This window comes from Passer montanus, unplaced genomic scaffold (assembly GCF_014805655.1).
Source record: "Passer montanus isolate IOZ18808 unplaced genomic scaffold, ASM1480565v1 scaffold9, whole genome shotgun sequence".
Lineage (NCBI taxonomy): Eukaryota > Metazoa > Chordata > Aves > Passeriformes > Passeridae > Passer > Passer montanus.
Window position 1 is genome coordinate 12,756,619 of NW_024374367.1, and position 13,755 is coordinate 12,770,373.

Consider the following 13,755-nt stretch of genomic DNA (forward strand, 5'->3'; position numbering starts at 1 on the left):
TGCTTCATCTGATGAAAAGAGTTCCTCCTCAGTGTCAGCATGGCAAGAGCAGATGGAGCTTGAGTGGCTGACAGAGAGACTCAGTGCAGGAGTGCCTGATGCTGGGGCCAGCCCATGGGGAAGTGGAGATGCTGCTGAGCTGGCATTGAAGGCTCTTCTGGAACTGAACCAATTTTGGGGCTCTACTTCTAAGGCAGTGTTTTGCTCTTGCAGCCAAATTCTTGTGTTACTATGCTGTGATAAATTTATCTTTTTTGCCATCTTGTCTTAGCTCATTTCTGAAGTTCTGCAGATGATAATAATTCTTACATTACATCTTGTTTGTCAATACCAAAGTGCCCAAAACCCAACGTTCTACTCAATTGAGCAACAGTACAGCGAAACTTTGGTTGAGATTGCTGGAGATGGAGGGTTGGAGAGCCAGAGGATTTGGTTTCAAATGGATTTATTTTTCCTTTCATGTCCTTATTCAGTCACATTTCTTAGGAAGTGTATCCAAACCAATAATTTGTCATCTTGCACTTTGTGTCTCATGAATTTGGATGAACAACAGGAACTATTCTTCACCCAAAATGCTAGAAGGGGCTAAGAACCAAAATTAGATCTTAAGTCAAAGCTTTTATTCACGGTTTCAAGTTCAGGGTAGTGGAATTTCATTGTGGGGTTTGTAAGGTTTTTTTGCAGCTCTTTGCTCATGAGATATTTTGTCGGAAAGGAAGAGTGCTTTATGACTTATCTGCACAGTGACTTTGGGGCATCTTGGGAAGTTTGCCTAAGAAGGCACATTTAGGTTGTCTTTGATGTACAATCTGCAGAATAGGATGCTCTAGGCCAAAGACAAATTCTCAACAAACAGCAGGGAGTCCATTAGGGTAGACCCAACAAATTTCCATGGTGGAACTCATAAGGAAACTCAAGAGAGAAGCCAGTGACAAAACAGAGAATCGAAGTCTTCTTCGTGTCATTTTGGAGCAACTTAATGATAGAAAAGGCAGTTCTGTGTTCTTTGGTTCATTACTAGACTTGTGTGAGCTTGTGACACATGAACTCAGAATTTGCCTTCCCTGGCATGATGAGGGCAACACGGGCCATTAAAAAAAAAATAATGCCAGTTGGGCAGTTTTTATGTGTTTGAGTACAGAGTTCTTCAAGGAACTGGATAGAAAGAAAAAGTAAGTTCTGGAAGGTGTAAGGACTGTGCCCAAGTGCAGATAAGTGCATTAGCCCTTTGTCAGCCATTCCTGAATGGGAGAACTTCTTGCAATTATTCATAGACACAGAATCAATGGCTTTGAAGCACCAGGGAAGCTGAGGATGAGGTAGAGCTTTTTCATGTGCTTCACGTTCTGCTGCAGGTCCTGGGTTGTGCTGGGAAGCCGAGGACAGGACTGCAGAACTCTGTGGGTTTATCCAGGGCACCCACTGCCAGGGAATATGTGTTAGGCTCATAGGGCATTTGTTCAGTTATTTCTTACTCTGTACTTAAAAACTTTTAACCTTACTGCTAAAGAAAACTACCATTGTGTGTTAGTACGACTGGAACGAAAGCTGAATAGCGAATTAGCCTTGAGCGAACTGTCAATCTGACTTTGATAGCCCATCACTTAAAAGGTCCTTTTATGTTTATGAAAAAGCATGACATCAAAGCCAGAGGAAAAAAAATACCAATACTTAGAGCTTAACTTAAACTTGCATAACTTCCAAGAGGAGGCCTTGTGTGAACTGTTTGTTTGTCCACTTGCATGGCTAATTAGCGTAGGTTACTAAAAGTCTGAGCAGTGGCCATCAAGTTTCTTCTGCTCTTCTGGGGTTTGTTGTGCTTCCATATGTGGATCCCTCAAACTGGAGTAGCATAGACAAAGGATACTGCAGTTGCTTTTCTTGCAACCTCTAGGTAGCATGCTGGAAATGCTCGAGTATAACCATTATCAGGTGAGTCGTTATTGGAGACTTGTTTTAAAACCTGTTGCTAAGAAGGTGTACAGTGTATGGGAAACTCTTTTCCTCTGGTGTCTTGGGTGCTTTATTTAATTTCTTTCATTCCAATAAGTGGGGTCCATGCATGGTCACTTTATAACAGCAAAAGTCACTTTAGTGGAATTGTTTTAAAGCAAATTAACTTCTCAGCATGTTGCCATATTTTGGGTGGATTTCTATCGTTCAATAATAACGTTAATGATCAATGAAAGGTGACAAAGTTTTCAGGATATGGTGGAAAATTTTAATGGGAAAAAAAAGGCCTTTCTTCTCTTGCTTATTTAGAGTGTGCAACAGTTGTTCAGTATGAGGATTTTCATATTTTGTATGTAAAAAATTCCTAAGTACTGAGAAGCTTATCTTAAATACAAAAATAGCTGTTGCTGACGACAGTGATTGATCTGAACTGAAACACTTCTTTTCTTGCATCTTATTTGCATGATGTGTTTATAAACAGGCTGTCTTATTTGTATATGATTTAGGCTGTATATCTGAGGTATAAATATCTGTAGGCAGAAAAAGGTGTCTTTGTGTCTTCTTGTATTTTAACCAAGGTCTTAATTTAAAAAAACCCCAAACATTCAAAACCTAAACAACCAATAACAGATCTTTTATATCTCTGTTATTTGATTCTGGATTAAGGATAGCAATCCATACTTCTTTATTTTAATTGTTAGCTACTAACAAGTAAAATGAGTCCTGCGGTACAAGTAATTTCTCCATATTTTAGTGAAAGCTAAATGTCACGTAGCTGAAGGTCTGAACTCAGAACTGACTGTTCTGGAGTGTCTGTATCAACTGAAAACCCAAGCGTTGGTCTTAAGTGAGAAATCTCATGTTGTAGAAAAATAGATGGAACTTCTTGGTGTACTGATAGTAGATCAGCTGTTGAAAGACCAAATTGTAAACTGATTTCTTGCCACCAAATGTGCGTTATTGAAGCACTATGGACTTCGTTGGAGCTGTACAGGTTTGTCCTTATGTCACAAATCTATAGCTCAGATCCACAGCACCTGCAGTGACGTTGTAAAACAATAAAACCCTTTTATTCTTTTCAAATTGTGTCATACAGGTGCAGACTCACCTTGAGAATCCAACCAAGTACCACATTCAGCAGGCCCAGCGGCAGCAGGTAAAGCAGTACCTCTCTACCACTCTAGCAAATAAACATGCCAACCAAGCCCTGAGCTTGCCATGTCCAAACCAGCCTGGGGATCATGTCATGCCACCTGGGACGGGGAGCAGCGCGCCCAACAGCCCCATGGCTATGCTCACCCTCAACTCCAACTGTGAGAAAGAGGTAAGAGCTCTCCTGTTCGTGTTTTCATTAAAACAGAGCTGTCATCTGCTTTAATTAAGTTGTTTTAAAACTATATTTGCTCACTGTTAAGATGTTCTGTTTATCTTTTTCTTCTTGTCGTGAAAATGTAACTGCTACCTCTGTGTCTGCCTGATTAATAGATATTTTTGGCAAAAATCCCATGTCCCTCTAGCTTCCTCTTGTTTGAACTATTTTAGCTAGTTTATACTTATTAAAACTACTTTTCTTGTTCCCCAGCCTGTTGCTTGATGCACACAGTGAATAATTGACCTTTGGAGAATACAAAGCAGCTTTGTAAGCTGTAGCTTTCTGGAATAATGTTATTTATGGCTTGTTCGTGTAGAAAGTGCAAAGAGCATAGCAAAATAACTGAGAAAACACAAAGCTATTTTGAGATATTTTAGGTATTTTTATGGTAAAATTTGAGCAAGTCTCCTGCATAGCTGGAAGCCAGATTGTCCCAGCTAATATGCCCTAAAATGTTACTGATTGATGTTCCAGTGCTGCAAATAAAAGGCTTCAATAGCCTATGTCTAGAAGCCCTTTGCAACCTTGTCTTAATCTTCAGTGGCCAAAACTGAGTTAGATGTTACATGTGTGCTCAGGCTCCAAAACAAAATGGTTGGGAAGATACTAACAAATATAAGAATAATGTCAGAATTTTTGTAGCATGAAAAGTAGGAGGCAATTGTAGAGTTCCTCTTGTCCCCTCATTCCCCCTTCAAGCTTTTTTGCCAGATTTTCAGTACAGATGCATTCCATGAGCAAAATGTTATACAGCTTGGAGAAACTGTTATTACAGGACATATTTTGCACATGCAAGGGTAATTGTTGTGCTCCATAGTTTTGAAAGCAATGAAAATGAGGTGTTTCCATCCTGTTGTCTCAGCTGTACCCAAGCACATTTTTTCTTGAGGATATTTTCAGCTTCACTTTGCTGTGTCATCGGGGACATGTGTGCATGACACTATTTCATTCGTGCTCTTTTTGGGACTGAGACTGTGCCATGAACTCAGATCCATGCTTTGCTTTTTCTTCTTTTTTTTTTTCTTTTCTTTTTTTTTTTTCCTTTTTCTTTTTATATCTGCAGGGATTTTATAAATTTGAAGAGCAAAGCAGGGTTGAGAGTGAGTGCCCGGCTCTGAATACCCACTCACGAGCATCATGCATGCAGGTACTGGATGACACAGGAGGTGGAGCACAGGTCCCTTTTCTAATGAGCATGTTTCTTTCATGTTATGTTGAAAAATAAACTTACCCCACAGTGTCTTTAAGAAGTTGAATATAAGATATATTTAAGGTTCAGTTCAGCATGTTGTTTATTAGCATTGTGTCAAAAGCATGTGAAGATACCTGGAAAAGGCTCATGCTGTTCTAGCACAGTAATGCCATAGCAGAAGAACACATCAACCATTTAAGGTCTTGCATCAGGAAGTCTTTTCTAACTGGATTTTCCAAGACTGCATGGATGTGGGTTTGCCCTGATAATCTCTAACTCCACACTTCTATGGAGATCACACTTGTGTTTTAAAAAATTGTATGAGAAGGCTTTAATCCATCTGTGGTAATTCATCCTCAGTAATCACCCTTTTATATTTTCATTCTTTCTCTTAAAACTAAGAGGTTTTTATTTCTTAACAGAATCAGTAGCAAGACTTCGGGTATGGGCTGTAACTGTTAGTTCCTTTCTTGCCCTCACTTCCAGTCAGTGTAATTTGTTGTGATCACACTTTCTGGAGCTGATAAAAAAATCCCATGTACTGCTATTTTGATCGTCACCATTATGCATTGATTTTGTAGATCTCTGCCATTTAAGCTCCGTTTTCATAGTGAGCAAAAAGGACATAGTCCTGTCCTGAAATAGTCAATCCTGCTGGACAGTTCAGGGCACGTGTGTGGGTGCTGTAAAGGGCTGCTTCCTCCTGCCTGGAGGAAACCTTCCAGCCAGCCTATGAAAGAAGGTGCTTTGTGCCACCTAAAATCAGCTCTGAGCTGCCCCTGGGAGGGTGTGTGAGGGACACAAATCCAATGGATTCTGCTGTCAGGGGCCAGCAGCAAATCTTGGCTCCCTCTCCTTCCCTGCAGGTGTCCGGGGCTCAGTGTTCCTGCCTGTGCCCAGGTTTTGGTCCCATTTTATGGAGGGGAGGCAGCAGTGCTGCAGTGGGGAGAGGGAGTGGTGTCCTTAGAGTCACTTATTCCACAGGCAGCTTCCTCCTCCTCTGCTGCAGGAGGAGCAGTGTGTCTGTGGGCAGGTGGTGCAGGGTAACTGCTGGTGGGAGGAGGGCGTTGCACCATGAATCCTCAGCCCTGCCATGACCTGAGTGTCCTGCCTGGACAGCAGGAGTCACAGCTGAGGGATTGCCCAGCTGCACCTCTGCTGCATGGCTGAAGTGCTTTGTCAGGCTCCCGTGTCCCTGTGAGTCTGATAACTGTTCTGTTTCTCTTTGTCCACCTCTCTGCTGCAGATGGATGATGTGATTGATGACATCATTAGTTTGGAGTCCAGCTATAATGAAGAAATCCTCGGCTTGGTGGACCCAGCCCTGCAGATGGCAAACACGGTACAATGGTCCTTTCCTTCTGGTTTCCCTGTTAAGTCTAACTGGTTTTCCTTGAGAGGAAGCAGAACTGCAGCAGGGCTTTTCTTCCTTGCAATTAAGTAGTTACTGCATTGTTCTACAGAAAGTAATTAGATTTCCTCTGAAGAGTTTAAGGTGATACAGTTGCAATGAAAAATGTGAATTAAAAAATACAAGCTGGAGTCAGATCAAGAAAATACAAAGGGCAGTTTTGCTTTTCTTATTTCCAAGTTAGTGGTGAGAGGATTGCAACAGAGGAGTAAACTGTGCTACCAGGAGTAGCTCATTCCCACTGATATTGAAGATTGTCATGGACTTTATACTTTGCTTCAGAAAAGAAGGAACCTCTGGCATCGTAGGTTCCTGAATGTTGTCATATTCAAGTAAGAAATTGTCTGCCATGTGTTAGCATCCCTATCCAGAGACACTTTCTGTTATCTCTAACATCACAGCTTTATCTCTGCCTGATTTCAGGTGGGGAGAAGTCCCCAGCTAGACGTCAGCAAAGATGTTACAGAATTTAGCAGGAGGAAAAAAAAAATTTAAAAAAGCAATCTTCCAAACAAACAAAAGGGAAGGAATAAAGAAGCTTGAAAACTTAACAAGGCAGGGGACGTGGGAAGCCTGTGATAAAAGCCAAGAACACAGAGGTGCAGAAAGCGCTGAGGGAAAGCACAGGTGTCCTCCAAGTGGCTCTTTTGGTTTGGTTCACATTGCTTTGAGAATTAATGTAATCATACTTCTAGCATAATCTGATTTTGATCTTCTGTGGAGGGTAGCTCCAGTGAATTTTTTGCCTTAGGCTTAAGTGCTGTTAGATCTGGCTGAGTAGATGTCTGCCAGTGCTGGCGTCTGTTTCTGTTTCATCTGGTGCCAAAATTTACAGCTTACCACAAAGCATTGATTTTGTGGCATAGGTTTGCATTTGCTGACAGTAGTTGTCTGATGTCATGTTAACCTGGTCCTGTGCTCCCACAGATTCCCACAGCCCTCTCAGAGACGTGGTGGATGACGCAAGAAGCGGCCCACCAGCTTCCCTTTCTAAATGGTGCCCTTTGAGCACACAGGGAAAGAGCTGCGCGGTCCTGCTGCAGAGAATAAATTTTCCTTTAATCTAAGATGACTTGCAAAGTGCAGCTGTCCTGGAATTTGAGAGGAAACCTCAAGGAGCTGACAAAAGATAGCTTTCAAAAAGTTCATCTTTTTTTTTCCAATTTATCTTTCTTTTTTTTTTTTCATTGAGGGATGAGGTTCTTCTGGAGTCTTTCTCTGAAGTTCCATTGGATTGGGACACATTAATTCAGAAAGGGCTTGGATATCTTCATGCTTTTCTTCTTTTCTCATTTCACAAGGACCTCAGAGTGGCTCTTTGCTTCCAGACAGGGATAGAAGGATACTCTGCACTCTTACGGTGCAAGGAGCCCCTGTAGTCAGTATCTAGGGTAGTCAGCATCCCTCCTGTGCTTTGCTGTGCATGCTACATGGCATTGTAAAGACTACCTGATCCACATTTACATGTGGAATTTCAGAATTTTCCCACTCTGTATGGTGAAGTCTGAAAAATAAGGATATAAACAGTGAAATTAAGACTTCTTTACTGATAAGTTTAAATAACTGGCGGAAAAAAAGCATATTTCAGTCTCTGAATCAGCCTAGTACCAATCCTGAAGAGATGGAAATTGAACCATGTTTCTCAACAATTGGTTTAGGGAAATAAACCAAGCCAGACACTTTTCTTTTGGGACAGGACTTAGCTCTTAAAACATGCAACATTTTATTAATAAGGAATTAATGCCTACAGACTGAGCTAAGTCGAGGTAGGAGAAATCAAGAGAGGAAACGTTCTCTAAAGAGACACAAGCTATAAATAGCTGTGCTGAGTCTGTGACAAAGGCAGTTGTTGTTCCATAACCAACAAAGAACAAAAGGACCAGTTTGTTACAGTTGGTAACAGTACTTAATTGATAAGCAAAATCAGAGATTTCTGTGCAGGGCAAGCTGAGGGAGTTTCCAAGTACCTTGGATTGAAAATGGCCCCTTGCAGTCAACTGCTTGTGAGAGTGGGATAATACCTGTGGTGGAAAGTATCTCAAAATGGTAACTAGTTTATAGAGGCTTTCTGCCTAGATGTCACCTGCTAATTGAATTACTGAGTACTGTATAAAGTGCTCTTATGGAGATGACAATTAATTCATCCAGCTAATCAACTCCAGCCAGAGCCTGGCGTGGAAAGCTCTGTGAATAGGTACAGCTCCACTTCTAAATGTGGCTTTCTTCTGGAATTTAAACTCCACAGTAGAGGAGTTTTTTTACAGGGGCTGCTGCTGAGCTTGTGCTTGTAGGTCAGGGAACATCACAATATATTGTGGGCTGCACAGGCTGGGGTGCAGAACCCATCCAGTGTGTACTGGTACCTTAGAAACAGCCTTGTTGGTCACACAGCTGATGTCTCAGTGATTTTAGACAGAATGTGGGTGCTTGTTTTGTTGGACTAGTGGAGGAGAAATGAAAGCCTCAGACTCCCATGAATGTACACTATGATGCATCTGCAGTCATAATTACCATATTTCAAATTTCTGTTATATAAAAGCCATTATTAGGAAAAAAAAAGCGCAGATGCAAAGTTGCAAAGTAATAGGAAGATTTTAATTTGTTTTACTTCGTGTTTGTGCAATTTCTGATGCCAAGACCTTGAAGTATGAAATCTCCCAAGTGAAAGCATTTTCAACCATGCTGTTTCAATGAAGATAACATGCTAAACCTGGCATAAGCCACCCTTCCTTCATTTACTTTCTGGAAGAATAAAGGTAGATGATCTGGCTGGTGCTGTATTTAAATTCTTTCTTAGCCAGAAATAGTTAAGAAAGCTCTAAGGAAAACCATATTTAGGTTGGAAACATGCTAGAATTTGAAGAAGACAGGGAAGGAGCTTCCTTAGCTCCAGAAAATTCCATGTATTTCTCAAGTTTGAGATTCCAGCTTCCCTATGAAATGGCTGTGGAAGTTTTGACATTTTCCCATCTTGTACTTGAGGGTGGTGGTGAAAGGCTCCACTGTCCAAGAGCCAAAATGTTTGCCAACAATGTGTATTTTTTTACAGTTTCTTCAGATAAGAAACAATTGAAATAAACACCAAGGTGTCACTGCAACGGGCTCATAATAAACTCCTTTTGGGCTTTTTTTGCCCCATTTAAGTCCAGTGGCTGCTTTTGTGTGCTCCCCACACTGCTGTCTTGTGCATCTCAAACCAATGCCCTCAGCACAGGGGTCCTCTGCCCTTTCCCAGTTCCCTAAACCCTGCACTAATGATTATTGGGTTTACCTTAGTCAACCGATTTTATTCCTCTGGCAGCTTTTATAAAATTGTGAACTGAGGATGTGCCTCAATTTTAAGTTATCTTTAGCTCCAGGTATTTTATGTGAGATGGCCCAGAGTGTTGCATGCACTTTTTTGGAAAGGAATTAGTGTAAGTTATGTGTGAGATGTGACCAGAGATGTGACCTGCAGCAGCCCTGGAGAAAAAGCCTCTCAGGGACTCATACTGAGCGTGGACCATGTGTAGGAAAATGTTACAACTGAAGCTTTTGCCTGTGGAGTTTGGATGCTGGGGAAAATGGTCAAAGAAAGGAACTGATCAGTCTCTTTGCTCATGGATCACTGATTTAAGTGGAGATTGTTGGCATCTCCCTCCCCCTAATGTGAATTTCTCTGGAAAGCATTCCTGTGGACAGCTTTAGCAGCCATGCACATGTTCAACAGTTGCTGCCTGTCGTCTCTGTCCCCTTTTGTGATCATTGCTCACACTGGCCCTGTTTATTGACATGGAAATCTGGCTCAGTGTTTGACTCCTTTGGGGAAAAAAAAATCAATCACAAACTGTTGTAGCAATCAGGGTCCATGTTGCAGTAAGGAAGGCAGCTCACGTTTCATTACAACCTGGCTGCTTTACCCAGGCTTTGAGATGCCACTTTCGAGATTTCTAACAAAAAATCTTCTTTTTTATTTCTAAATTCCCTGAAGTTCCTAATTAGATTTCACATGTCTCATTGTGAACTTCAAGTCCTTGGGCTACAAACAAGGTCTTTGTGCTCACCCCATGCTTAGGAGCATGAATAGTTCAAGCACATCCAAGCCAGAAGGGTGTGTGACGCTCTTGCTGTGTCAGTGTCAGGGATGTGTTTGGGGGATCCAAAGGCACAAGGTCAGCCTTGTAGGGCAGTGGGATTGAGTGGTCATCCTGGCACTAACATGGACAGGTCACAACCAGCATAGCTGTGACCTGAGCAGCACTATTAGTTCTTCCTTTTTTTCCCTTTTTTTTCCTTTTTTCTTTTTAAATAAGGCTGACTCATAGTGAGAATTCAGCTACATTTATTCCTCTGTCTCTTCAAGTTTTAGTCAGGGGACTTTGGTTTTGTAATTGGCCATTATCTGTTCTCAACAACCATCAGCATGGCTTCTAGCTGGTGGTACTTTACATATCCACTCCTCTTTAATCTGCTTCCATATGGCAGAGAAATTTTCTTAGGTCCCAGTCTGGCAAGGCCCATCAGTAGGAGTTTAATAGTCCTGGCTGTGACTCACTGCATTGTATTCACCAGCATTATTTACATGGGTGTAAAGTTAATACCTACTCTAATCTCTGCAGGATCAGTGTCTTGGAGGGATTGGTTTTCTTTGCAGCACTGATGATTAGTGTTACCACTCAGATAAGATACCTGAGTGTTTTATACCTCTTTTCAAAACCAAATAAGAGATGGGTAAAATAATCCACTCAGGTTAATTGCAAACTTCTTTAAATATATTTCAATATAAAGGGATAGCTTTGATAGATCTTGTTGAAATACTGTCCTATTTCTGTATAAATCTACTTGTTTAAATACCTAAATAAACACAGCAAAGTGAACAAGTAATTGAGGAAACTTACTGTAAAAATAATCTTCCTCCTACTGGTGTGCATTTCTGTTATGTAAGGCGAAAAACAAAGTAAACTGAAATGTTTTCTGTGTAGGTAGCTTTCAAATCACATGAAAAATGTGATTAATTAATACAGTGTTCTTCTTCCAGCATGTGACAACTTGCAAAGTGCTTCCACTCACGTATCCCTGGAAAAAGTGGGGGGTTTCTCTGGGAGAGTTCTGTAGGCTCTTTCAGATATGAGAGAAGTTTAAGGGATATTGATGTAATAGTATTAGAGAAAAATAAGGAGCAACAGTGCAGCAATATCGTCAGCATTTACCTCTTCTATTACCTCTTAATATTTTAAATCTGCATGCTTTTGAGGAGAGAGAACAGAATTTTCCCAGTGTAGATGTTTTATCCCTCATGCCTGTGAATATCTGTGGATTTTGCTGACCTTCTTGCAGGCTCTGTTTGCACATGGAAAAGAGCACAGATTACTTAGCATATCCTGACTCTGTTCTTCTGTACAAAGGCATTCATAAAGACAAACCAAATAATCCTTTTCCTTGTTTATCTTTTCCAGTTGCCTGTGTCTGGCAATTTGATTGACCTTTATGGCAACCAGAGCATGCCTCCTCCAGGACTAAACATCAGCAACTCATGTCCAGCTAATCTTCCTAATATAAAAAGGGAGCTCACAGGTAAATACACCTAAAATACCACCTTGGAGTAATAGTATCATTTGAATTCAGGTGATACCGGACATAATTTCTGTTATGAGAAAGAATTTATGGGTGAACAGTTACTTTCAGCCTGTGTTCATGTGTGGGTGCATGTGTGTTCTCTGTCACAAGTTCATAGAAAGTCCTTAATTGTTACAGTCACACCTGCGCTGTCTTGTGTTCGAGGAAGCTTCCATCCATCTTTTCCAGAGCTGTTTACTACTTTAGGCTTGTTGTTTGCTCTGTCAACATCAAACTTTAACAACTTCACATCTGGAGTCTCTGTGGGATTCATTCAATGATACACATTGGGGCTTTACCTTAGTAGGGGAGGGCAGTAATGAACAATAACCTGTTAGGATGTGAAGTCTGGACATGTAGATCCTTTAAAATATAAAATAGGCATTTGGGGGATTGGAATTTGATGATCCTTAAGGTCCCTTCCTACCCAAGCCATTCTATCATCCATGAATATGCATCACCAAATTAAGATGAAAATGAAATGTTCCTTAAAATTTTATGCCAGTTCCTGCAGCAATGCTCTGAACAGGCTGTGGGAGGCAGGGGCAGGAGAGTGGGACATTAAAAACCTCTTTTTCTCAAGCACATGTGTACAGGAGCAAGATCGTTTGAAGCAAATAATAAGTTTCATATTCACAGGCATGTTTTATTTCTGCTCACTTGAAAGGATATACCACACATAGAGAGCATATGCAAAGTATGGTTGTCTGTAGGCTGTCAAATGGAGTTCCACTCTAGAACTGATGGTAAAATCACATTAATGCCCAAAAATGCCTGTTCTTAAGCCCAGCAGTCACTGACCATGCAGTAGGGTAGGGGCCTGGTTTCTTTTTTGTCTGTCATCTTTCTGGGTTTCTGTTGTGAAAACTCACAGGCTGACTCAGTTGCAAAGCAGGTTCTGGGCAGGAATTAGTTTAAGCAGAGCAGTTTTAATAGGCCAGGAGGAAATGCCACCTCTCTGAGCCAGCAGATATTTGCATTTATAGTACAGCACAGAATTTGAACTCAGCACCAAAAAAAGACACACTGAGCACACAATGATTTGTGGCTGCTAGAAAAAAGCCAAGCTTGTACAGAGATGGAACTGTGCAAGAGGAGGCTGGGAAGGGAGGAGAGCTGCTCAAAGTCCTGTATTACAGGCAGTTTTGTTGCCCCAAGTATAGAAAGTCCCAGGGGCTGTAGGCTGCAATCTCAGCCCGACTTGGATGTGCAGACTGGTGGATTTTCTGCTGGCTTTTTTTTTGTGTCAGGCTTCAGGCCAAGAAGGCCTGAAGAGAGGGAAAATTGTGAGTGAAGTGGTCTTATGGAAGTCCTCAGTACATCCAAACAGAACTGAAATAAGTTTAATGTCCATATGCTGCACTTACCTGTACACAGAATTCCTTTAGGTGAGTCTTTTTCTGATCAAAACAAAGTAATACAGGAAAGAAACTTATTGGCTGCAGTAAGAGATTATTTAACAATGGAACGTGTGATAAAAGGTGATGCACTCATTGCTCCTCACTGACTTACTGTGGAACTGCAAAGTGATTGCTGGTTTTGGGGATTCAAATGCAATGGGGCAAGGATTAATTAATTAATCCTTTTAAAAAAATGAAAAGGGGCAGAGCAGAGATAAAATACTTGAAGTTGCTTCAGAAACTTAGGACCAAATGAGAACTGAAAAGAAGGAATTTAGTTGTGCCATTGCCTGAACTATTGTATGAGAAAGTTAATAATTATTATTATAGAAAATAATAATAGAATAATAAAAAATAGGTAATAAGTGTGTAGAGCAAGGTGAAGGCCATGTCTGAGTTGAGGAGACAAGTTCTGTGCAGCATGGCTGCCATTACTTTCCTTTTTGCTTTTCCCAAATCAAGAACCATTATTTTCTAACTTTATTGCTAAGAAAGGTGTTGAATTTTTCACCTTTTTTTTTTTTTTGGTCATCTAATAGAAACAGTTAGCATAGCTGGAAAATACACTATTCTTAACAGGTCACTTAAGTTATCCCTTGAGTGCTGTGGTGGTGTGTGTGCACGTGCCACAGAAGGATGTAGCCTTAATTTGGGGTGAGCAGAGCTGTGAGTCCTGCCTGTGTCACATCCTGAGCAGGCAGCAATGCCCTGAGCATGCTGTTCCTCTGGCTCAGCTCCCGTGGGATACGTGTGGAAGGTATGCTGGATTTCAGCACCTTGTTGTCCTCAAATCCCTTGCTGAGTCAGGGCCTCCGTGGGAAACATTCCCATC

General features: G+C 41.1%; 1 protein-coding gene across 9 annotated transcripts in view; it reads left to right on the plus strand.

The window, feature by feature from the left end:
* The window catches only part of MITF (melanocyte inducing transcription factor), a 98,743-nt gene that overhangs the window by 76,300 nt on the left and 8,688 nt on the right, over positions 1-13,755 (plus strand). For 7 of the 9 annotated variants that reach the window (XM_039695572.1, XM_039695573.1, XM_039695579.1 and 4 more), the window contains exons 3-6: positions 3,050-3,277; positions 4,389-4,472; positions 5,764-5,859; positions 11,364-11,481. In XM_039695572.1, coding sequence (XP_039551506.1) covers positions 3,050-3,277; positions 4,389-4,472; positions 5,764-5,859; positions 11,364-11,481 — 526 coding nt within the window. The remainder of the gene's footprint in view (positions 1-3,049; positions 3,278-4,388; positions 4,473-5,763; positions 5,860-11,363; positions 11,482-13,755) is intronic. The other 2 variants (XM_039695575.1, XM_039695576.1) reach the window with 1 other exon arrangement.